This window comes from Pseudochaenichthys georgianus, chromosome 16, assembly GCF_902827115.2.
Source record: "Pseudochaenichthys georgianus chromosome 16, fPseGeo1.2, whole genome shotgun sequence".
Lineage (NCBI taxonomy): Eukaryota > Metazoa > Chordata > Actinopteri > Perciformes > Channichthyidae > Pseudochaenichthys > Pseudochaenichthys georgianus.
Genome location: NC_047518.2, coordinates 41,777,287 through 41,804,273, shown reverse-complemented (window position 1 = coordinate 41,804,273; position 26,987 = coordinate 41,777,287). Strand labels below are relative to the sequence as shown.

At 42.5% G+C, this 26,987-nt stretch overlaps 1 protein-coding gene across 2 annotated transcripts; it reads right to left on the bottom strand.

The window, feature by feature from the left end:
* On the bottom strand, positions 1-25,608 carry LOC117461520 (fucolectin-like). Of its 2 annotated transcripts, none has more exons than XM_034103427.2 (6): positions 25,504-25,608; positions 19,402-19,477; positions 17,737-18,022; positions 10,267-10,415; positions 8,342-8,621; positions 1-233 (listed from the first exon to the last, which is right to left on the bottom strand). In XM_034103427.2, exons 2-6 carry the CDS (start codon positions 19,463-19,465, stop codon positions 68-70), a joined length of 945 nt encoding a protein of 314 aa, XP_033959318.1. In that variant the 5' UTR covers positions 19,466-19,477; positions 25,504-25,608; the 3' UTR covers positions 1-67. The 2 variants fall into 2 exon arrangements, with proteins under 2 accessions (XP_033959318.1, XP_033959319.1); XM_034103428.2 differs by having other exon boundaries at positions 17,737-17,890.
* Between the last annotated feature and the right edge of the window lie 1,379 nt (positions 25,609-26,987).

The following is a 26,987-nucleotide window of genomic DNA, read 5'->3' as shown; positions in this document are numbered from 1 at the left end:
TGACATTTAAGATGTACATTTTATTTTGGATGCTTTGTGTACACATTACAGCATCTTTGCAAATTCATTACATTAAATGTGAATCCAGTGCAGAGCCAAACACCTCCACCTCACAGAGGATCAGGTACTCCCATCTTCCAGGGATACCTATGTAAACATAGCGGCCGTCCATCCCGTAGGGAACATGGAACTCAACAGTTTCCCCTGCCGGGATGCTGGTGATATTAGCAAACCTGTAGAAGAAGCAGAAATCACTACGTTAACCTCAGGAAGGGTTTATTGAAGTAATAGGCTTTTAATTTTAAGTTCAACATGCACTCAAAGTGTCATTAGGTTTCTACGATTTACTTGGTTAGAATGTTGGTTTACTGGTTTACTGGTTTAATGTTTAAGTAAATGTTTTCAAATCATGTCACAGAATCACAATTGACGACCCTCGATCAGGCTTTTAATTTGGCCACACTGGTATTTGTCCTTTCTGTGATCAGATCAGAACACATTCATAAATGAAGGGTATTCCGCTCCAATCCTATTTCTTGGCAATGTAAGGATTTTTAATCCAAAATGTAGCAACAGGGTAAACTTGAGAGGGAAAAACTGAATAATTGTTCCTCAAACGTGTTCCAACAAAATACCAATTTAGTGACTTTTTAATTAGGGCCCGAGCACGGAGCGCTGGGACCCAACAGCGTCCTAGCACGAAGTGCGAGGAACCTATTGTTATTGGAGGAATTATTCTTATTAGGGCCTGAGCACGAAGTGTGCGAAGACCTATTGTAATTGATAGAATTCTTATTAGGGCCTGACCACGAATTGCAAAGACCTATTGAAATCGTCAGTATTATTATTCTTATTTTACCGGTTCTGCACTTTCCACCTGTTTTTGAGGGGGTTACGACACTATTCATGTAGCGACATTTGGCAACGCCGGCAGGACGGGTGAACCATTTTACATTCTGGATTCGATGGATGAAAAATGTCCAACTTGCTCTCTAGCGCCACCTGTGAAAATTCAGTTTGCAAAACATTTACATAGTCGCAGCGTAAGTCTGACGGACCTGACATTTTGCACACTTTTAATTAGCATAATGTGAAAAACAGTGAAATATTAACTTAAATTCCAATATTTTGATTTTCCACACTAAACTCAGTGCACAGCATCAGTGGAGGGTCAGACATATTACCGTAGAAAATGAGCATGAGGTGTGGAAAAATGTGGCCGACATAAATCAAAACGTATTAGCAAAAAGGTGTGGCCTAGACATAAATGCTCACAATTCATCCGAAATGTATCCAAATATTACAGATTTCGGTGGATTGGTTCAGTCTGTCTTGGGAAATAGGCACAAACAGCTTGTTCATTTTGGACAATATGGGGCGCCAAAAACACAACACATGTATACCTCAATAACGGATGGACGAAATAAATATATGTTGTCATAGATATACTGGCAGGATGACTATAAACTGAGATTTAAGGTTTTGCAACCAATGATGAATGTGGGCGTGTCCTATTCAGTTTATTCTCGAAATCTTGCCAAAGACCCAACGGATCCCAGCGGCTGGGAATGTTAAGCCCTCCCACTTTTTTCCAAGAGGGCGTTGCCAGATTTTCAATTTCAGAATTGAACCATTAGATGGCGCTTCATTCACAAATACAGAAAGACAAGTTTCATGGACTTTCAGTACTTCAGTTGTGTTTTGGTGAAGAGCATTTGAACACATATTTGTTATTCACAGGCTACTACAGTATAACGAAAAAACATCAATATTTTAGATCAAATAAAGTATATCTAATCTTGTAATTCAATAATATATAGTCTTTATATATTAAATAATCATAATTATAATCACTTGTTTATGTGTTATGCTCATACTTTTACCTTTAGAATAGTTTGCTTTAATATGCAGTATATTGTTTGTAATGTTTTTTTGGTGTTTGCTTCCTCCTGCTCCCTTTCGGACACATACTGTATGATTTATTATTATTATTATTAATATGAATATATTATTAATATAAGATAATATGTTACTTTATTGATTGAACATTTTTGTTTAGAGTTCTTTGACTCACATTCCGACCATTATTTAAAACAATAGGCGCTTTCACACCGTGTACAGTTTGATTTGCATAGAGGGAGCTGTGGCTGAATGGCCGGCGATTAGGTGTGGCGCATTTATCATTAGGTGATCAGAGCTGCCTGCCTGCCGTCAGATTTCATTTAAAAAACAGGTCTTGACTTTGTTTAAAATCCAAGGGTGTAACTTTGGTTTGAGAAGTGGGGGGGGGGGGACACACGAAAAACAATTAAACATTTCTCCGATTTAATTACATTTCCTGCCTTTCTACAAATATATTAGGGACTATGGTGTTAAAATATCCAAGAAAAATGTGTAGTGTAGGGTTGGGAGGGTTACTTTGTAAATGTAATCAGTTACTGATTACTGAATACAGTAAAACTCCTGTCTCCTGTACACCAAAACATACCCATCACAGATGGGTATGTTTTGGTGTACAGGAGACACAAGAAAGCAAAAGGAAACTGAATGTGTTTTTACTGTTTTAATGGCTTATCAAGAGCACAACTGAAACATAACATCTGAAACGATGTAACAACATAATACACTTTTTGGGGATGCAGCTTGGGATGAAAGGAGTGAGGGACACGGCTTAGAATGGGCGTGTTGCCTTCTGTCCTGCCAGTGTCGAACTCGGACTTCATTTTAAGGACATTTCGGCCAGGGGTGTAGAGCTATATTTGTTTAAGCCTATTGTATGATAACTGTGTGATTATTATTTCTTTTCAAATGCATATATGCCACCCATTAAACCGCTCTTGTGAAACACTGTGAAATGTTGACTTTATTTGATCATTTCAGTTGAAAACTAACGTTCATATTGCTCTTTTGGAAAAGAGAAATATGAATATGTTAGTGGCTGACCCAGCCCCATGGTCTGTCACAGTAGTGCGGGAAAGAGAAGTGCACTGTTCTGCCTGGCTGGACCTGTATTGTACAGGAAAGGAGTGAGCAGAGGGTGGAGTTGTCGAATCTTGTTCTGTTTTCTGTGAACAATCCTCACCCTCTCAGACTTTCAGTTGTGCACGCTACTAAAGAGACGCGCTACCATGGAAACCAAACAATGGTGTAGCTGTAAGATCGGGGGGGGGAGCTGTGCCTGATTGGCCATTAGGTGTGGGCATTAGGTGTGGGCCTCTCTCTCAGCTGTGTGTAAACACACAGTCATGTTGTTACTTTGTTGAGACTATGGCCATGTAATAAGCGAGATAATGTGCAGCGACTTGGTCATTATGGGGAAAATAACACCCTTCATCCAGATCAAGATCCCTCCGCTACGCGTCGGGACCCTGATCTGCCTGACGAAGCTCCATTAAAATATAAATATTTTTAGTGAATTACTGAGTTTAGGCACGTTAATAATGTTTTAATGAAGTTGACTACAGTATATTCATATTTGTCAGTGCTTGCATGTAAATTCGGCAAACATAAACATAAATGATCGTGGTGAAGATGATGATTAAATTAGAATTACAAATTGAGAGCATTTCCTCCCGTTCGTTTTTGGGAGGGCTTCCTGATGATTTTTGTACAGTAGTTGTGGACTAACCAACATTATTTTGTTAAATAAAAACATGATGATGTTTTGTAGCCTAAATGATTACATGTCTCTTATTTAGCACAGAGTATGATCCTATCCGTGACATATGGATCTTAACAAAGATCCGCTATCCTACCAGACATAAATCTACCGTACTGTATCAGAGTTTATTTCACATGAGCTCCAGTGCGGAACCCCACTTCACCCCCAGGTGGATTAATGATCCATTGCAGCTGGCTTCATTATAATTACATTTATTTATCAAGGGGGCAGTCTCAAGTCACGCTGGAGGTTTTCCTCTGAGCGAGGGCAGACCCCGTGCCAGCCACGGCCCTCGCATTTCAAACTGTCTGAAATGAGGTGCTACATCTGTAGTTTCTCCGAACTACCCAAAAGTTGGCGCAGACATTTCTCATGGAATTACGGACATATTTCAAAATGACATCCAATATCCCCCCCCCATGAAGTCGGCCATTTTGAAATAATTCCATTTTAAGCGCATTTTCGCATACTTCTCCTAGGGAAATGATCGGAAAAATTACAAACCAGGACAAGATCAGCCCATATCCAATGTCATGCTAAATTGCGAATGAATAGTTGACTGCTCAAACGGGGAGCTTCTAAGCGAACGGAGAATGTACCATTGTTGACGATTTAAATGTCACAAAATCGCTAAAATGAGTTTCGGATGCAAAACTCGGAACACACGTCACAGCCCACGACCTTTTCCAGACTGTACAAACAAATCGTACGTTTTTGTACACCAGCTCAGTAGCGCCCTCTATTGTGCAATAGTCACATAAAGTTTCTCCAAACTACCCGAATTTCGCCACCGACATTCTTCATGGAATTGCGGACATATTTCAAAATATCTTCCATTAAAAAAAAGATCTGCGTTATTCATGCATTTTCGCCGCATTTTCGCGAACACCTCCTAGGGAAAAGATCGGGAAAAATTCCAGTCCAGGAAAAGTTCAGCCCATATCCAATATCATGCTAAATTGCAAATAAAATAGTTGCTCGCTCAATCGGGGCCAACGTAAGCCAACAGAGAATGTACCATGTTTGCCGATTTACATTACATTACATTGCATTAAGCTGACGCTTTTATCCAAAGCGACTTACAATAAGTGCGTTCGACCAACAACATACATGTCACAAATGACTCCAAAGTACTCGCATATAGTTTTCCCGATATTCACAAAACGCTGTAAACACATTGCTATTACGATGGCACACATATTTCAAATGGCTTTGTATTAGCCCCACCCCCCACAAAAATGGCAATTTTTAAAGATTGCCGATGTTTCATGCATTTTGAGCACATTTCTGCCCACTGCTCTTAGGGAAATTATCGGAAATATTCCATTCCAGGACCAGTTCAGCCCATATCAACAGCCATATCAAATTGGGAGTAAAAAAGTTGCTAGCTCCATCGGGGCGGTCGTAAGCTAACAGAGAATATACTATTTTTGACGATTTACATGTCGCAAATTACTCAAAACTACTCGCATATGGTTGTTCCAATATGCACGACACGTTGTATACACATTGCTCTTATGATTGCGGACATCTTTCAAATTGCCTTCCATTTGGAAAGCTGGCCATTTTGAAAAAAATGCAGTTTCCATGCCTTTTCTGCACATTTTTGCAAAGGCCTCCTAGGGAAATGGCCGGAAAAATTCCATTCCATATCATATATCATATATACCATCTATTTGGTTTCATGGAAAATATCAACTGTTTATATGTAGATATCTACTAAAGCATACAAATAAAGTGTGTAATGTAGGCCTGTTACATATATCATACACACTGTTCGGCTTTCTGCACTGGCCTCAGCCACTGTTCTCACTGTAAATGTCGGCTCACAATTAAAGCAGTTGTATTAAAAAGATACATAGCCTAATATCCAGAGGAGATGCGTTTATTGAGGAAACAAACGGTAAAGGGCAGAAAGTCTGCACAGTCTGCACAACTCCGCCTACATTTATTTTAATTTAAATTAGCATAATGTTCAAAACAGTGAAATATTCACTTAAATTTCAATTTTCAGTTTTTCAACATTAAACTTTGTATACAGCATCGCTGGACGGTCAGACACATTACCGTATAAAATGAGCATGTTCGGACGATAAATAGTGCCACCATTAATCAAAACGTACTCGCAAAAAGGCAGGGCTTACAAATAAATGCCCATAACTCATCAACAATGTATCCAAACATCACATATTTTGGTGGATAGGTTCAGTCTGTCTTGGGGAAGAGGCACACCAAATAATCTTCATTTTGGGCTATAGGGGGTGCCAAAAACACCACCAATGTATAATGTTTTTATTTTTATTTAACACATGGGTGTGACTACGAACTGAGATTTAAAGTGTCGCAAGAAATGCAGAATATGTGCGTGGCCTATAGCTTAAAATCAGCTTCAGACGCAAAACTTGGGGGGGGGACCTTTTCGAGAATGTAAAAAAAAAAACTGCTCACTAGCGCCCCTTATTGTGTGGTAGTCACATATAGTTTCTCAGAACTCTGGCACATCATTCCTCATGGAGTTGCGGACATATTTGTAAATAGTTTCCATTAGCCCCTCTCCCCAGGAAGTTGGCCATTTTGAAAAATGTGCATTTTTCATGCATTTTAAGCACATTCTTGCGAACTCCTCCTAGGGGAATGATCGGAAATATTCCAATCCAGGACAAGTTAATTCCCTATCCAATATGATGCTAAATTGCGAAGACATTTTTTGATAGCTTAATCGTGGAGGTCGAAAGCTAACAGGGAATACACCATTTTTGACGATGTACATGTCACAAATTACTCCAAACTACTCGCATATAGTTTCTCCGATATTCATGAAATGCTCTATACACATTTCTCTTATGATTGCGGACATATTTCAAATGTGCTTTTATTAGCCCCGCCCTCCAGAAAGTTGGCCATTTAGAAAAATGTGCGTTTTTCTTGCATTTTAAGGACATTTCTGCGAACTCCTCCTAGGGGAATGATCTTAAAAATTCCAATACAGGACAAGTTCAGCCCATATCCAATGTGATGATAAATTGCGAAGGAATAATTGATCGCTCAAAAGATGAGCTCGTAAGCAGACTGAGAATTTTCCATTGTTGACGATTTACACGTCACAAATTACTCCAAATTACTCCAAACTACTCCAAACTACTCGCATATATTTTTTCTGATATTCACCAAACGCTGTATACAAATGTATCTTATGATTGCGGACATATTTAAAATGTGCTTTTATTAGCCCCGCCCCCCTGAAAGTGGGCTATTTTGAAAAATGTGCGTTTTTCATGCATTTTAAGGACATTCTTGCGAATTCCTCATCGGGGAATGATCGGAAAAATTACAATCCAGGACACGTTCAGCCCCTATCCAATATGATGCTAAATTGCGATGAAAATTGTTGATAGCTCAATCCTGGAGGTCGTAAGCTAACAGCGAATACACCATTTTTGAGGATTTACATGTCGTAAATGACTCCGACTACTCGCATATAGTTTTTGCAAACTCCTCCTAGGGAAATGTTCGGAAAAATTCCAATCCAGGACAAGTTAAGTGCATATCCAATGTCATGCTACATTGAGAAGGAATAGTCCTTCGCTCAAACGGGGAGCTCGTAGGCTAACGGAGAATATACAATTTTTGACCATTTATATGTCAGATAACCTACTGACACCTGCCTGTCTGCCTGCCACATCAACTCTCACACACACACACAAACACAAACACACACACACACACACACACACACACACACACACACACACACACACACACACAACCACACCTACACATTGTACAACAAACACAAACAGCTCCTACAGCATATACTAAATATCAGGCTACAGCACTTATTATGTGAAGCACTATATGGTTTCATGAAAAATATCTATTGTTTATTTGTAGATATCTCCTAAATCCAACAAATAAAGTGTGAAATGTAGGCCTGTTACATATATTATTGAGCGATATATACTATACATACTGTTCTGCTTTCTGCACTGACCTCAGCAGCTGTTCTCACTGTAAACATCACGTCACAATGAAAGCAGTTGTATTAAAAAAAGAAATAGCCTAACATCCAGGGGAGATGTGATTAGTGAGTAAACAAACGGTAAAGGGCAGAAAGTCTGATGCACATTTGATAATCTCACATAAATTATAATCACAATGGGAACAGTTTGCAGAGCTGTGCTTCGTTGACATAAGTCCAGCCAAGCGTCACATCTCTTTTAAACATCACTATTGGCTGAAATCGTCTCCGGAGAATACTTCAGTGTACCCTCGGTTATAGCTCCTCCAGAGACACTCCTCTCTCCTCTAAATCTTTGTACCCTCGATTACAGCTCCTCCAGAGACACTCCTCTCTCCTCTAAATCAGTGTATCCTCGGTTACGGTTCCTCCAAACAGCCTCCTCGATAATCGATCCTCGACGAGCCTTTAGAGAAATTAGTTTTCTTTCGAGACCGACATCCGTTTCCGGGTCACTGCCGGAGGACCTGGGAGTCTGGGATGCGAGAATTATAGAAATGAGAAACGGCTCATTTCCCAGGACTCGCGCGCGTCTGCTTGACGCCGGGACGACCGGCTGCCCTCCCCGACAGGCGCACGGACGTGAGGACCCGCTCATCACTGAGCGCACATCTGCGACCGTAGTTTTAATATTAGTATTGTAATAGGACAGGCTAAGTTACCATGGATTGTCAGCACCATTGTTTACAAGAGAATCTCCAATGTGGATCTCGGCTCCAGCGAGTCGTTCGTGGTCTTCATATGGGTTAGTTATCTTAACAGAAAACACTTTGTGTGTTTCGGATAGAACCAGCCTCCACCAGGGGTTCAATTCCCAGGCTGTGCAACTGCAGGAACCTTCATCCCACCTGGAGGCCCGATTCCCATCAATGGCATAATATGCATTGTAAAACCTAAACATTGATGACTGTGCGGCTTTTCCTTGAACGGCCAGGTTCTCTCCTGCAACACAAAAACAAAACAAAGATTTAAGTTAAATCAATAACATGTATGACTCCTGATGCAGATTGTTTTTTATTATTCTGTCTCAAACATGACTCTCAAAAGATGTGATTTAATTTGCTGTCAGGATGAAGGACATAAAAGGGATAATCCCACCATATATAAACAAATAACTACCATATAGTTATTTGTTATTGGAAAAGAGTAAGTAATATTATAGTCTATAATATATTGAGTCTGCGCCAGAGTATTTTTGTTGGGTAATCTATGGTAGGGCTAACCCATACAGTGGTGGGGCTCAAGTCATTATTTGTAATGTAATTACATACACGCTATATCGCACCCCTTGACAGTGAAACGCACGTGTGAGGCTTTTATTAGCTTTTATTAGTCACCTTTTATCAGCTAAATTACATCGAGAGCAACAGGTGTGAGTTAAACAATACAATAGCCTATTCTGCTAATTCCACGTTGTTACAACATGCTAAGCAGCGGCAGAAACAAGAAAAGTTGGCATATAGAATTGACAAGGAGAGAGAGAGGGAGAGAGAGAGGGAGAGTGAGGGAGAGAGACAGAGACAGACAGACAGACAGACAGACAGACAGACACAGGTAAACAGAGAGAGACAGACACAGCACACAACAGGCATCCTGTATCTCTATTGTCATACAAAATATATTCAAAACTCACTATTCACTCTTCAGGTGGGTCGTGTGACTCTGGCACCTGTTCGACTTCTACCTCAATGCGAGGGAGTTTAAGAACAAATCTATCCATCCGAAATATACAATTTTCACTGTGAACGTCACGAATCAGTAATGCATGACGCAGCAGACCCAACGTTTCGTTGCTCTGATTGGCTGTCGGTCTATTCAAATTGCATTCGGAGGCATTTTGATCTGACCGCGGCCGCGCTGATATTATAACGCGAGAGAATGTCCACACCTTTAGTGTATAAAACTCCCCCACTACTTAGACTATTCCTTGCACCCCTCTAGCATAAGCCTGAATGGTCTCAACCATATTGCGTCAGTAACGTGCACTTGTTGTTAGAGCAGGTCAAGATCAGTTTTGTGTTGTGGACACGACCGGTAGATTTTCGCAATCCGTGTTCTCAACATGCTTACTCACTTTAACATAATTGTTCATGATCGGGCTAAGGTAGGGCTAAGCCATTTCTTGGTATGGCTGTAGCCTACCCCAGCCATACCCTGGTGCTGCCACTGTATATAACTACAACTGCACTAAGTTTAACTAAATGTATCATTCAGTTTTGGCAAATTAAACTTTAAATAAAATAAGACCTGTTTTAGTAATCATAAGTGACATGAAAGGCTGGTACATACTTTCTCTTGTTCCTATTAATGGGACCATATTTTACAACTTGAACATCATGCTGGATTGAAGAAGACTTGAAACAAACAATTGAGATCATAAACTAATAGGTACACTCTTTCCAGCGGTAATAAATCAAGTGAGTTGCAAGACAATTTTTCATAGACTTCTACACAATCAGACTTTTAGAAAGAATGCAGGGTTAAGGCACTTCTGCATTGAATTAACTTTTCAGCCACTTGGCGTATATGACAGTTCCTCGTTTAGATGGAAATCACACATTATTTATGTAAGATCCCAAACCCTCACCAGTTGGGGCATAGTACCCGTAGACTTCCACCTCACAGAGGCTCACGTACTTTGCATCACCCGGTGAACGCACAGTCACATAGCGTCCCTCCACATGATTAGTGAAATTCATAGTGTACAATGCCTCTACTGTAGAAATTACACCAGCCCTAAAAGAAAGAAAACAAAAGTGAGAAAGAAAGAAGAACATGAATGACATGTTATACCCCTAAGGCAGGGGTCGGCAACCCGCGGGTCTCGAGCCGAAGGCAGCTCTTTAAGCCCTCTGCTCTGGCTCCCTTGAGTTTAGACATAAATAAGAAGGAAATTCAATTAAAGTATTTGTAGGACAATTTAAATGTTGTTGCACGGATGAAAATGTTTCGTATCTTGTATTTTGTGGTGATACTGTGACACATAAATAAAAAACAAAACGGTTTTAATTAGGTCAACTAAAATATGCGTCATATCCTGCTACGGCCCCTCGCCAGTGCCTTTTCTGAACTATGGATACATCAAAGAAAAATAAAAGTATTGGAGGAACACAGAGGATTTAATTCTGTGTGGACAGAGTTATCTGCTTTCACAGCAAACGATGCTGGCTTACCGGTATGTTTGATATGTAGAGAGAAGTTGTTAAATGTTCAGCAGCCTTTACGTATCGAGGAAAACAACAGGAGAGGAAGACAGCTGACGATCTTCAGTCATAATTCAATCAGTAAACTCTTTTTAGGGTGCAGCTGTATGTTTTATTTATTTCAAAGAGGGTCAATTTTAATTGTATTTATTTTCCTTCAAATGTGCAGAGGACTCTCCAAGTGCTGTGGTGATTTATTTTAAAGTAGGCCTATGTATTTTTTTTTGTATCTCCTTATAAGAGTTATTTGTTTATTATTAGAGGTTAACAGTTTTGTAATGTAACAAATAATAAATGCAAAAAACCTGTAGTTTGTATCTATGATGTAACAATATATACAACTTTCTAAGTTATCAAATATGTTTTGCAGCTCCAGACAAACATTTTTTTTTTTAAAAGGGGGCAAAATGGCTCTTTTGGTCAAAAAGGTTGTAGACCCCTGCTCTAAGGCTTCAACAGTTAGATACAAGGTAACTGGTAATTTCATCATAGACTTCTACAGTATATAATCTGACTCCTTTCTTCAATCAGGGGGGCACCCACTGCGAGATATTAAAGATGATGCAAGTTTAACGCACTTCAGCATTGCCTATATTTTTGATAAGCAATACAAATAAGTACAATTACATGGTTGAAACATCTAGGAACAGTTTCTATGACAATCTACTGGCAGAGGTGGGTAGTACATTTACAATGTTGAGGTACTTGTACTTAACTTTAGTATTTCCATTTAATTCAACTTTCTACTCCTATTCCTCGACATTTAATATACGGAAATAATGTAATTTTATTCCAGTACATTCATTAAACAGCTTTAGCTACTTTTAACTAAATGTATCTCTAACAATTAAACTAGGGGACTAAAATCATATAAATAAAATTAAACTTGTAAAATGCTTCTTAATGCATGAATATATCTAGAAATGTCACATACATATGTACATTTAATCATTAAGTACATTTTGCTGATAATAATTTTGTACTTTTACTTAAGAAACATTTTGAATGCAGGACAAATTACAAATGTAATTTGTAATGACATATTTTGAAACTAGGGTATCTGTACTTGTACTCAAGTAAAGCTTCTATTTCGTATGAGGCTTCGCCCTCTAAGGCTATCGCTATTGGGTAATCCCACTGCACGTGTGCAGCACTGACAGATTTAATCCACGCCCACCTGGGCCCCACCTCCGGCCTCACTTCCGTATAAATAGGAAGATGGCCCGTCCAACTGCTCCCATTTTTCTTCAGCACTCCGTTGCAGAAGCACTGTACAGGCACAAGCTCTTTTCAGAGCTGTTTACTAGAAAGCAAACATTTCCCCCTGGCCCCATTCTCCCTCTCCTCCGGACAGGGGAGAGAGGGCGGGGCTCGGGGTTAGCCGACATATGAATTACGACCGGCTGTGGCTGGCTCGCTCCAGGGAGGAAGCGGCTTTACACAGACGATACAGGTGAGTCCTGCCGGGGATTGGAGCAAGCAAACGCGGCTCTCAATCCCCAGGTGTCGCGCACTCATTGTGTCCGTCTTCCTCTGGCCCACAGACAGCAGAGAGCGAACGCTCTCGTGGCTGCAGCCAGGGAGGATTGGCCAAGCCCTTGATTATTGGATCCGAGTGGCGGGCAGCAGTCAGGCGACTCCTTCCCCTCCCTTCACGGATCACTATGTGGTTTCCCCGGCCCCATCCTCCCTCTCCTCCGGACGGGGGAGACAGGGCGGGGCCCGGTGTCAGCCCGGCGTCAGCCCGGCGGCCGAGCCTGTGGGTTCAGCTGCCGGGCGGGGCCCGGTGTCAGCCCGGCGGCCGAGCCTGTGGGTTCGGCTGCCGGGCGGGGCCCGGTGTCAGCCCGGCGGCCGAGCCTGTGGGTTCGGCTGCCGGGCGGGGCCCGGTGTCAGCCCGGCGGCCGAGCCTATGGGTTCGGCTGCCGGGCGGGGCCCGGTGTCAGCCCGGCGGCCGAGCCTGTGGGTTCGGCTGCCGGGCGGGGCCCGGTGTCAGCCCGGCGGCCGAGCCTATAGTTTCGGCTACCGGGCTGACACTATCCGCCATCTAGGCTCTGCCGTATAGGCGGTATTCTCCAGGAACTCCCGGAGATCATCGGAAAGGCAGCCGCCTAAGGAGATCTCCCCGTTCCCCCGGTTCAGGAGAGCTCTCCTCCGGATGACATAAGCGGTTGCCTCATAGCCTGTCGGTTATTAGGCAACAGGGCTCGCGGCACAAACCGGCTGTCTTTAAAACCTGGCGGTTGATTAGACAGCACGGACTTGTTTCCTATGTCACAGATATGCCTCCACACACCTTTCATTCCTCAAGCGGGTTTGAGCGTGAACGCGCCTCAATGTCCGGTTTACGAGCCTTCTCCTAAACGGCGACATGATGAGAGCCGCTGTGCAATACAGCGTGTGGAGGTGCAAGAGCCGGCTGTAACCTGTCAGTCAGCAGGCAGCAGGGCTCGTGGCGCAAGCCAGCTGTATTTAACCGGGCGGTTATTAGACAGCAAGGCTTGACGTTTAAACCTGATGCTCCTAACCTGTCGGTTAGCAGGCAGCACGGTTTTTTTCCTCTGTCCCAGATGTGCCTACTACACATGTCGTAATGAGCCCAGGGCTGTTATTACGCACTGTGTGAATAGCACTGCACACACCTCCGCTCATTCCCTCAGCGGGTTTGAGCGTGAACGCGCCTCAATGTCCAGTTTACGAGCCTTCTCCTAAACAGAGACAGGATGAGAGCTGGTGTGAGATGCAGCGTGTGGAGGGCCCCTCGCAGCTTTTCGGTCCGGCCCCCTCTTGGGTTGCTTCACAGGCAACGGCGGCGAGGGCTCTGACGTGGCTCCACAGCACATCCAGAGCATGTCGCGCGCTCTCAGAATATTACTCAGAATGGCGACGTGTGTGTTCGATGGACAGATGAATAATAATAAGCAGCAAGGCCCACCGGGTAAGCCGGCTGCCCCTAACCTGTCGGTTATAGGCAGCATGGCTCGCTGCATAAATAGGCTGTCTTTAAAACCTATTGGTTTTTAGGCAGCTCAGTTTTTCTCCTCTGTCCCAAACCTACCTCCTACACACGGTAATGAGCCCACGAGTGCCATTATTACAGTGAGGACAGCACTGCACACAGCTCCGCTCATCCCTTAGGGGTGTTGAGCGTGAATGCACCTCGGTGTCCAGTTTAACACTGTAAGCAATTACTGTTATTTTTCAGCTGAATTTCGGCACTAATCTACTGGCAGCCCCCTAACCAGAATGTTTCTGTGAATTATTAAATTGTGTACAGTAATAAGCTGAAATTGTTCAACAGTATGAATACTGTATAATTTCAGTGTATTGCTGGCGTCTCTGCTGCCGGTATTTTACTGTTAATGAGAAAGGCTGTAAAATCATTTCACAGTATGAGTACTGTGGTATGGCAGTGAAGTGCAGGCGTCTGTGAAGAGACTGCCGGCGCTTTACTGTTGTTTGACAGGAAAATGTGTTACAGTGGACATAATGAGAGCCTGTGTGAGGTGCAGCGTCTGGAGGGCTCTGGCGTGGCTCGTCACCATGACAACCACAGCACATCCAGAGCAGGTTGGCGCGCTGAGTGGCGGCGCGTGTGTTCAATGCACAGATGGAATATAATATGCAGCAAGGCTCCCCGGTTAAGCCGGCTGCCAATAGCCTATTGGTTACTTGGCAGCATGGCTCGCTGCCTAAGCCGGCTGGGTTTTTTAACTTATCGGTTAATAAAACAGCAGGGCGTACTATTCAATCCGTCTACCTTTAAACTTTTTGGGTTTAGGCAGCACGGATTTTTCCTCTGTCTCAGACGTACCTCCTACCCACGGTCGTAATAAGCCCACGGAGGGCCATTATTACACCTCGGGTGGACAGCACTGCACACACCTCCGCTCATCCCTTAGTGATGTTGAGCGTGAACGCGTGATTTACGAGTCTTCTCCTAAACGGCGACATATTGAGAGCCTGTGTGAAATGCTGCGTGTGGAGGGCTCTGGCGTGGTTTGCCACCAACCACAGCACATCCAGAGAATGTACACCTGGCGCTATCAGAGTACTGGATGGTACTCAGGGTGGCGGCGCGTGTGTCTGATGGACAGATGGATGAGCAGGCGGATGGGCAGAGAGTAGTCTCTGCAGTTCGCCTCTCCCCCCCGCAGTTCTACGGGATACAGGAAGTCCTGTCATCCCGGGAACAGTGTCTCGCGCTCCGTGCAGAGCGGCAGGAACTCTGGTTAAAAGGAAGCTTTTTTCCAGGGTTCCTCATGGGGAAGAAAATCAGGGTTTCTTACTCCCGGTATTTTCTGGTCCCGAAGGAGACGGGGCGGGGGGAATGAGACCCATCCTCGATCTGTCAGTGTCCAACAAGGGAATGGCCTTTTCCCATGCTGACGATCAAACAGGTGCTGGAGTGTGTTCACCAGGGAGGTGCACATCCATAGTCCTGAAGGATGAAGTCCTCCACGTAACCATCATCCCGAAACACAGAATTTCCTGTGTTTCTCATTCCTGGCTCCACCCACTTTTTCAAAGTGGGTGGAGCCGGTGGGAGCAGCTACTCAGAATGGGGATGAGAGTGTTATTTTACCTGGACGACCGGCTGTGGCTGGCTCGCTCCAGGAATGGAGGAAGCGGCTTACAGACGATACAGTTCGTATCTCATCTGTCAAACCTGGGTTTCATTATCAACTGGAAGAAGAGCTGTCCTCATCCCTCCCAGGTTATCTTTTTAACTGGGATTGGAATTGAACAGAGCCCGCATGAGAGCGCGACTCTCACAGCGGAGAGGGGAGAAAGTGACAGCTCTCCTCCGGCGCGTCACACCCCGCGGGGCGGTGACAGCCCTCTCCGTGATGCAGCTGTTAGGCATGATATCAGCTGGTCACGTGATGATCCCCCTGGGTGTCCTTCATAGTGAGGAGACTCCAGGTGGTTTATTCGCCTGTGCATCGACCCCGTGCGTCAGAGGAGACGCATGGTGTACATTCCTCCTTCCGTGGTTTTGGATTTGACCTACTGGAAAAATCTCCACGTCAGTGGGGGCGCCCCTGGGCAGAGTGACGTCACACACCGCAGTGTTCACAGACGCATCTCTCGCAGGCTGAGGAACGTGCATGTCGCAGGCAATCGCCAGGGAGGTGTTCGATCAGCGCAGCTGCTGAACACAAATCCCACACAGCCAAATGGACAGCGCTCCGTGTGGTGTGCAGGGAAAAGCCTGGACCCCGTTGGCCCCCCTGCCTCGTGCTGTCGTTCCTCCAGCTGTTGCTGGACAGGAATTGGCTTATAGCACGGTAAAAACATATGCTGCTGCCATTTCATCTTGCCACGTAGGTTTGGTGTCAGCACGGTGTTTAGTCACCCTCTGACAAAACGTTTTCTACGGGGAGCACAGAGACTCAGACATGTGTCACGCGCTTTAGCGCCTCAATGGGTTTTTGGCTTAGTGTTACGCGCACTGAGTAAAGCTCCATTTGAACCTTTAGATCAGGTCCCCCTAAAGTTCTTGTCAGCCAAAGTAGCTCTGCTCTTGGCTCTCACATCAGCTAAAGGGTGAGTGATGTGTCTGCTCTCTCTGTGGCTCCGTCAGGTCTCCAGATCCAAGGAGATGGCAGCTCAGCTATTTTGCGCCTTAAACCGGCTTTTATGCCAAAGGTGATCACAAGCTCTTTTAAATCGAGAGGGATCACTTCGGATGGCTTCTTCCCTCCTCCTCACACATCGGAGGAGGAAGCCACATCTCATCTCCTCTGTCCTGTACGTGCGCTGTCATGTTATATTGCACGCACAGCCACGTTGCGCAAGTCTCAGCGCCTGTTTGTGCATTACAGAGAGCACTCAATAGGGCAGCCTCTGTCTGCACAGCGGCTGTCACACTGGTTGTGTGAGGCTGTGTCACAGGCGCATGTCTCCTCTGGGGTGGATCCCCCAGAAAACATCAAAGCGCACAGCACCAGAGGAATTTCAACCTCTATGGCGTTGCATGGAGGAATGACAGTGAGAGACATTTGCAATGCTGCATCTTGGTCTTCCCCCTGTTCTTTTATTCGTTTTTATTTGAGGGATGTCTCCCATTCCTCTCTTACACATTCAGTACTGCTGTTCTGTCAGATTGAGTAATGTCAGGGACTAAACGGCGTGCCCTCTCTCCTGCCTATCGGCATTCAGAGAGCTGCCCCTTTTGCCCCTCTTTTATAGGTTTAACAAGTGGGATTTGTTTATCTCTCTTTTTTTAAACGACGGATATTCACCTTCATTCCCTTAAAGAGAATATTCATTTGGAATAATGCTATATTTCCAGGGACTGTGATGCTCCTTCTTTTTCGCATGGGTTATTAACTGAGTAGGTGTGTTTTGTGCTTCTGGTTACGGACGGACCAGTGGGGCGTGGACTACATCCTGCTTCGCCCTTAACGATAGCGATAGCCTTAGAGGGCGAAGCCTCATACGAAATAGGACTGAGATTACGTACTGTAACCCAGCTTCTATGAGTATAGGCGCAGCCCTCTAAGGTTCGAGCCCCACTGGCTCCGCGAATAGCTGAGCCAGTGGGAGCTGTTTGGGAGCAGTTGGACGGGCCATCTTCCTATTTATACGGAAGTGAGGCCGGAGGTGGGGCCCAGGTGGGCGTGGATTAAATCTGTCAGTGCTGCACACGTGCAGTGGGATTACCCAATAGCGATAGCCTTAGAGGGCTGCGCCTATACTCATAGAAGCTGGGTTACAGTACGTAACCTCGGATCTTAATACACCTCTGTCTACTGGTGGTGAGCAATTAACAGGGGAGAGGATAATATAAACAAAATGCTCAGAAAGTTACACAAAACAAATGAATAAAATGTGTGCAGGAAATGTCTTACACTGGGTTTGCTGCACCATTGTTGACTAAAGAATTGCCGATGTGGATCTGTGCCCCCAAAATGCTTTGAAAACAGCAGTCCCCTCTGTTGGAGATGATGACGGAGGTGACGATGTAGGGCTCCAGCAGGTCCACTCTCCACCAGGGGTTGCTTTCTGCATCAGTGTGGGTGCACGATCCAGAAAAGAACATATTGTCACGGTTTCCATCAATAGCATTGCTCGCAGATCCAAATGCAAAATAGAAACGGTTTGACTGGGTGGCTTTTCCACGCAAAGCCACGTTTTCTAGAAAAAGAGAAAGTTGAATATATAATTATAATACACACATTGGAAAATGGTTTAAGCTACATCGGTGTTCCAACAGATAACTGGTCCTGAATATTCAACGCACAACAACTAAAGAAAACAGAATATAGAAAAAACACAAATTACAAACAGAGAAATGCTGCAAGTTTCTCACAAAGTAAATGATGACTTGATATTAGAACGGGGATCATTAAAAACTATTCCATTGTGAGCTGGGTTGCGCTTTCTGAATTTGCAGCATGTTGCCTCAGCGTGCACGTGTTGCCAACTTGATACAGATGTTTATCAGTGTTTTTATGTCTATGCAGTGTTTTATTTCCAAACGCTGAACACGTGCTGATGAATTGGATTGAATGTGTTTTCTGTATTTGTTTGTCGCTTTGTGTCACGATCTTTCTTTATGGTGTTTTTTCTTGTCTATATCTGTTTTTGGTTTTCTGTCTGCGTTGTGTTTTGTCTTGTTTAGATCTGTCTGTGGTTCCCTGTCGTTAGTTTACCTGGTGTGTCTGATTACCCGATTGTGTTCACCTGTGGCCCTTGTGTTTTCTCCTCCCTCCTCACCTGTGTCTTGTTTGTGTGATTAGTCTTGTGTGTATTTAAATTCTGGTTTTTCTGTCTGTCTTTGTCGGTTCGTCTTGTGTCATAACTAGTTCGTCGGTGAGTGTTCTGTTTTGTCTTTGTTTATCACCTAGCCTTGAAATAAAGGAATTTTCACTATATTCTGCATTTCGGTCCTGCCTGCTTCACACCGTAACAGCTTTGATTGGATTTCTTACATTGCGATGTGTTCAGTTACATTTAAACAGTATTACCACAATAACAATAACTAGTTATTGGAGCAGCAAAACATACAGTATATATCTAATGTGAGCAGTGAGATTACAATATTTTATGCATTGCATAATTATTTTTTTTTTAAGCTAAAGCTATAATCTAGACCAGTGGTTCCCAACCAGGGGTTGTCAACGTTTAAGAAAGACAAGCAAGGTCGAGCCTCTCAATAAAAGCTCTAGTCTTAACAAAGGATGTTGAAACTGCTAGAATAAGTGTAAAGGTCAAGATTAAATGCATTTGTATTAAGGGTGACTTATCAACTAAGGAGCAGTTTGGTTAAATACAACTAGAAAAGGGTTTGAAAAGAAACAATTTAGGCGCATCATCACAGATGAGTGAGGGGGCTCTTATAGAATGGAGAGCAGCTCAAGAGGTAAACGAGACGAAAAAGGTTTGGAACCTCTGATCTAAACAATTCAACTTACTTTGTATAAACCTGCTTTTCTTGCTAATGGACAGCCATACATTCACTTCCCCGTTATGTTTTATAGGGAAAACGTCATATATAAACGATTCATACTCACGATAAGTGGAGGCAGAGCACGTCTCCATGAGGAGCATGAGAAGGAAAACATTGAGTTTCTTCATTCTGGATGAGACCTAGGATAGTCATTAATAGAACATATTTAACATAAAACACATTTTCTTTGTTATTTCTGAAAGCCATCATTTAAGAAATGAAAATCAGATTTAAGTGTATTGAAATAGTTCGATTTCAACATTAAGACCATGATCCCACCACTTATATCTTTGAAGTTGAACATATTAAATACCAATGTTTGCTTGCAGCTTTAATTCAATTAAAGCTGCAATTTGAATGTATACTTTATGATGAAGACCTTTCACGAAGAAGAACGAATAATACTATTGTAAGTCGTTAACAATGGGGAAGAGCTTGGTTAAATAGGGTTAGTGGCTCAGTCAGTAGGGGCTTGGACTGTGAGCCCTAGGGTCGCCGGTTCAAGTCCCCGACCAGACCTAAATATGGAGTGTGGAATGCTACTCGGAGAGGTCCCAGCTGCAACAAGTCCTCCAACTCATACGACCAAATGGGTCGATTGTTTTAAGCCCTTATTACGACCAAATATGTCGTTTGTTCAAGCGCTTAATACGACCTATAATTACGTTTTAAAATTGTCGGCCTCTAGTGCTCCCGTTGAATGCAAACGTTACAGAGGGTTGTTTATTCACAAATAACCCTCTCTGTAAAATCCTAAATTGTAGGATAGTTTGGCCATTAAAACGCTTTATGATTAGATTTCTAGCGAGAAGTATATATTGTACTTTTAGAATCCACATCCAGTCGATATGTAGGATCTATAGTTTGATAGATATTATGAAGATGATTTGAGGTTTCGTCAGGAGAACCTGTTTATGCGGCAAGCTTCCATGTAAAGTTACGGGTTGAAAACAGTATTTCCGGTCTCGCCGTTTTCATAATAAAACCAATGATCAAATGATTTAACAGTGATATCTGCACTACTCATCCACTAAAAAAACATCAGTTTATCCTAGTTAATTATACGACATTAATTGGTTTAAATTGTGTACAATGCTTTTGTGTTTTTCCCATAGGTTTTTCTCTTTCGATTCTGAGAGACACATTTCTTTTTTCAGAGGTTTTGATAGGCTAAAATCACGCCGCAATGCACGTCGGGATATGGTGTTTATGTGATATGAAATCGGAAAACATTAAAATAAAAAATAATAATACTTTATTCCGAGTGTTCTTGCTTTTCTCTTTGAAAGTCATCACATAACGGCATTGCAATACACGGTTCGGCTGCATTAAATATTACAGATCTGCCGTAGATATGTATTTATAGAGCCCTGATCTGAAGACCTTTTGACAAACTGGAAGAGATGCTGCCAAAACTGAATACGTGACGTGGACCATAAATATATCAACAATTAAACAACATCTTCCATTTCTTTTCACACAATACGTCTCCTTGCAGTATCAACACTAATTCGGCTGACTTTTATATTTGATCCAATTAGTAGATAGTCTGTATTTACACCATAACGGTGCACAGCTGAGTTGTAGTTTTTAAAGATATTACTGATTTTCTGAACTACCTTTCCAACTCCTCATGCAGTTGACTGTTACAGGTCTATACAGGTTCATGGTACAATGCATAAGCTTCACATCGAGAGACTGAAACTGTATTTTCCTTTACCGTTCTGTTTTAAACTCACAATAAAGTGAATAGTCATATTATGTACGATATTATTATGTTTTATTAACTAGACCACTGGTCTAAACCGCACCTCCTAGTGGTTAAAGCACGTTATTGAATGTAGTTGTTGAATAAGTTATATTTATTTAGTTATTGATGAAAACATTTAAATATTAAGAGTAGCCTACATACAAAATAGGGGTCAATGATAGAAATATAGAATGGAAAATATCTAGAAGATACTGTAGTGATCTCTACAATAAAACAGTTTAGTGCAGAACGTCCAAAGATATTAACAGGAGGATGTGCAAAACAGACAAACTGATAAGGCTGAATTTTACTCAGGTGTAACTAAAGTCTGCTTTAAGGGTTGTTTATATTTCACATCATTAATCAGAATCTGCAAAGTAACAAAATAAATGTAGTAGAGTAAAAATACCAGGTTAACCTCTGAATTGTAGTGGAGTAAAAGTAGTACATGCTGCTGTAACAAAAACATTTCCCAACTTGGGATCAATAAAGTATCTTATCTTAAGATGATCGATGGCTACTGCCATATTTGCTAAATGTGCATCTGAACCTTGACAAGTGCATGTTTCAGGCTTATCAATTAACAACAGGAGGGGTCACAGACATAAGACCAGCTGTCATGTGGTATTAATGCTGCCCATTATGGACACAAGCAATTTTCACCGATGTATTAATTATATGTTTTAAATTTGATAACACCAATGTGTTTCGTATCCTCTAAACCTCCAGGGATGTATACAGTTCAATACTGGCAACTTCTAATTGTGAGAAATACGAAAACGTCTTTTAAAACTACATTTCCCAGTAGAGACGTGCCATAGAACATGTTGCGAAACACACAATAGCCAGCAAGTGTAATTCTGGGGGGGAGGGCCGGGCTGGACCCGTCCAAGTCCAGTTTTGGATAGTCTGGCGTGGTTCCATTCCATTTCAAAGAGCTTTGACGCTCAGCGTAACCTTGTCGCACTGCCACTCCAATATCCAATCACAGAGCTTGAGGGCTAATCACGGGGTTTGTAAAGCAAGGCGGATGTTGTAGTCCCAAACGATAGCTGGGGATTCTGGGTAGTGTAGTGTCTTCGGAAACTCTGTAGTGTCTAAACTCCGAAAAAACTATTTGTTTCTCCGAATCGAAGGTTAAAAACACAAAAGCATTGTACACAATTTAAACCAATCAATATTGTGTAATTAACAAGGATAAACTGATGTTTTTTAGTGGATGAGTAATGGAGATATCACTGCGTAATCATTTGACAGTGTGGGGAATACTTCCGGTTTTATTATAAAAACTTCGAGACCGGAAATACTGTTTTCACCCACGCTAACTTTACATGGAAGTTGCCCCATATACAGTCAGTGTTGGGAAAGTTCACTTTCTACATGAACTAGTTCAGTTCACAGTTCACATATTTTAAAATGAACTAGTTCAATTCATAGTTCATAATTCAAAATGTTGAACTAAAGTTCATGGTTTCAAAAATGAACTAATTTATAGTTTATAGTTCTTTTTTCAATACGTTGCTGCGAGCTATTATTTGTCTCCTGTACGATGTTAATGGGCCATTGCAATGTTTACAATATCCTCAGAGGGCCGTACAAGTTATTGACCTCTGCTTAAAAAAACTAAAATCACAGCCCATTCATTTCATTCTGTGCAAAGAAAAAGCAACCTCCTAATCCAGATATCTCACCATGACTCGCGTATGCATGCACGTGCAGGGTGTGGCGTGACCACCAACACAGAAAGATATGGACACAAGATGTGTGCAAATGTATTTAGTTTCCTATCCATGTGAACATGGTTTAAGTGGGGGGGACCTAACCTCCTCTAGAGGGGTCCGGGGGGCATGCTCCCCTGGGAAGATTTGTTGCACTTTGAGAGCAACATTAGGAGATCTATGGACACATCTCTCAACACCCAAACACAACTGTAAGCAGATTTTCTTTTAATGTATGGATATTTGACAAATCACTACCCTTTCAAACTGTATTCTTCTTTATTAATAACTGTCATATAGTATTTTATACCTGTTTACTTTATTCTCTTATTTTTTTTATAACTTTAAAAATGATCATATAAAGATGTGCCTTTACCTCACTGGTTGTAGACAAAGCTTCTTATATTCGTTAGCATAGCTAGCTTACCAGATGCTAATGATAACAACACAGTTATTGACTGTCTGATCAGAATGACAGATGAGCAGATCGCCACTGGGCTTTCAACTAAAGACACAGACACGCAGAAACTGCGGCATGTGTATGGACTTATCGGTACTGCAATTTCTGAAGTGCTGGAGTGGCGTTCTGGTGCTCTCCGTCAGAACTGCACCCCTGTCAGTCGAGACATATACCACGTGATGACACGTTAGGCTCGTGTTGTGTTCAAGGACCCTGACCTTGGCCAGGAAAAACAGGCACTCGCTTGTTTAATTTTTTTGCGGTCTAGATTTCTTTCATTTTTTTATTTTTTGCGTGTGTTTATAAATTACCTCGAGGGCCGTACCAAATTGTCTCGCGGGCCGTATACGGACGGAGGCCGGAGGTTCCCCACCCCTGCCATAGAGTCTCACTCTGAGCGAGTGCTGCTGCAGCTGCTCTCGGCTTCGTCCATACTAATTCATTCATTCATTCATTCAATGCTCGCCGGTTCCGCGGTTCCACATTGTTTGTTGTGAGGAGTCTGATATATTTAGTATATTTATATTTTAGTGCGACAGCCAGGGGTGACAGGCGCGTACGCGTCACAGGCAGCTTGCTGTTGCCAGATTGGGTGGTTTTCCGCATTATTTTGAAGCCTGTTTACGGTGTGTTTTAACTGGGTTTTCGGCTGAAAGGCATATGAAATCTGGCACACTTTTGAACGCCGTTATAATACAGTGCTGAGAATGAACGCACTTTTGAACGCCGTTATACAGCGCTGAGAATGAACGCGTTCTCAATTACGTTCATCTAGCGGAAATACAGTACGTTCAGTTCACGTTCGCCCAAAATATGAACGTGTTCATGAACGATCGTTCATTGAACGCGTTCAATGAACGATCGTTCATTGAACGCGTTCAGGTACATCACTGTATACAGTACACGTTCTCCTGGCGAGACCTCAAATCATCTTCGTATATCTATCAAACTGTAGATCCTACACATCCACTGGACGTGGATTATAAAAGTACAATATACACTTCTCGCTAGAAATCTAATAAAAAAGCATTTTAATGGCCAAACTATTCCATAATTTAGGATTTTCCAGAGAGGGTTATTTGTGAAAAAACGACCCTCCGGAGCGTTTGCGATCGACAGGAGCATGTTGTTTCTTACACGACCACTAGAGGGGCTACACTTTAAAACGTGTCTCTGGGTCGTATTTAGCTGCTGAACAATCGACCTATATGGTCGTTTTTTGTAGGAGGACAGGCTGCCCAGTTCACCTCCTGCCCTGCTGTGGTGCCCTTAAGCAAGGCACCGGACATCCCTCCTTCCCCCCCCACTCCCATTGCTCCCCGGGCGCTGTACAATAGCTGCCCACTGCTCCTAGTACTAGACTCCTGGTACTAGGATGGGTTAAAAGCAGAGAACACATTTCACTGTGTGCTGTGTGCTCTGCATGTGTGACCATTAAAGAGGGTTTCATCCCTCCGATTCTATCTATCTAAATCCTTGACTTTGATTGGATATTCCTTCTCTGAGAACACATTATTTTTCGTAACCTGTCTGTAAGATACAAAACATCCCTGACACACCGGAGACACATATTTATGTCTAAAAGACATCAAAAATTGCCTTCTGCATGATAGGTCCCCTTTAAAAGGAGGATAATGCAACACACAATCAGGTGACAGGTCGAAATGCATCAGAGTGCATTGAGAAAGTGCTGCAAAGAGCAGGAGTTTGCTTCCTAAAAGGCTAAATTGTACAAATATTTTTTTCAAAGACTTCCACTGAGCCGGCATCCCTGTTGTCTCTAGGTATTTTGTTCCATAGGTCTGGGGCATAATTAACGAAAGCTGCATCACCAAACGTCTTTTTGCGGCTGTTTCTGGGAACCTCTAACAAACCAGCAGCAGAGGAACGCAGTGTTCTTGACGGCTTGTGGCTGACAAGGGAGTTAGCAATATAGCTAGGTCCTTGCCCATTAAGGGCCTTATATGTCAGGAGGTTGACCTTAAAATCAATCCTAAAGTAAACAGGAAGCAAGTAGAGCGGCTAAAACTGGACTAATGTGTTCTCTCTTCTTAGTTCTGGTTATCCGCAGAGCTGCAGAGTTTTGGTTGAGCTGAAGTCTGCCAGTCGTTTTTTCGGGTGGTCACTAAAAAGTGCATTACAGTAGTCCAGTTTGAAAATAATACTTCTTAATACAAAATGTTTGAAACATACAAGATTTTTAAATAAAGTAGTAGGAATGAGAATTGAAATGCTTACCCTGATTCCCGGTGAGAATAGAGGTTTTGTCCCAACAAAATAACTGAGTCGAAGTTACTTGATCTCAGAACTTCAAGAAGTGTCTGTAGACAAAAACCCTTAAAGCTGAGCTATTTGTCTGATATCTTCCCCCAAAGTCAATCAATAATCATGATCAGCATCCAATCACTGAATACCATGTAGTATACTCCCATGCACATGAACCCAGTTCTAGTCATTAGATCAAGGTTCCAGTAGTTATCTAACGACACACTGATGAACAACAGTTTCATTTAACTAGGTTTTAGTTTATCACATTGACATATATATATATATATATATTATATAGATATATATATATATTGTCTCATAGCTACAAATGCAAGATAAATATATGTTTATATGATGCTGTGTGGGAAAAGTACTCAGATCTTAGTAAAAGTAGAAGTGGCAGAGTGTAGGAAAACTCTGTTACAGTTAAAGTCCTGCATTCAAAATATTTATATATGTATTTACACTGAGGCACACACACAGTGGCGGTGACCCTGGAATGAGATCACAGCGACACAAACACTGACACAGCACACAGGTGCAAACAAAGGCAATTTAATGTTGTGCGCTCAATCAGATCCATGCACGAGATAAGGATCGGTGTACAAACACAGAGGAGCCGCTCGATCCCTGACAATGGCACCGTGACCTTTCAGAGAAACATTCCTCACACACCGAAGCAGCAGAGATGATGTGCGGCTGCTACGGATGAAGAGGGATTAGTGCTCACTGCTGCTAATCAAATGGAAGAGCAGAAGAATTGTATTAGGTGGGAGAAATAATTGAGTTAGTGGAGCTATTGAAGGACACCGGCGGCTACAGCTGAGGCTCAATGCTGAGTACAGTGAGGCACAAACATGGTGTCCTTTGTTTCAACACACAAACACAGCTCACTCACAAAAAAACAACAAAAGCAGGCCTGTTCCTAACTCATTCATCAATACAGAAATTAGTGCAAACACATGCAGCCTTTTGAATCAAATTATGCTTTTTTGTCAACATTTAGAGGGGAAAACTCTCATATCTTATCCGTTAACTGAAACTACAGCCAGTGTGCTTAGTTTAACTCAGATTAGCATACAGATTGGAAACAGCTTTCATGAGGCTGTTGAGAAATAACAAAAGCCACCAACAAGAACATCTAAAGCTCCCTAGTGTTGTACAAAATCCAAAAGCATACTATAAACATAAAGTTGCGGTTTCCATTTTGGTTAATCAGTCCCTTCTGAAGTCTCCACCATGGATGTAAAAAGATAACTGGATACAGCATCGGAGGCGGGCCCCGTTGAAGCCAAATTGGCCAGACTCTTCATTACAAAAATACTTGGGTCTGGGATCAAAGAATGTGCGCACTTGTGTTTTCCTAAAGCCCCGCCTCTAACCCGCAATATCATGGCTTGTAGGGCTCAGTCAAATTAATGGACAAGCTACTTAAGCCTAATATTTTAACTCGT

Excerpts from the sequence above, each read along its gene's own strand:
- LOC117461520 (XM_034103427.2), bottom strand. The coding sequence starts at position 19,465 with ATGAAGAAACTCAATGTTTTCCTTCTCATGCTCCTCATGGAGACGTGC. Across the intron at positions 10,416-17,736 it reads AATGGTGCAGCAAACCCAGT|GGCTGGTGTAATTTCTACAG; the intron begins GTAAGACATTTC and ends TCTTTCTTTTAG. Across the intron at positions 8,622-10,266 it reads CGGGTACTATGCCCCAACTG|GAGAGAACCTGGCCGTTCAA; the intron begins GTGAGGGTTTGG and ends TTTGTGTTGCAG.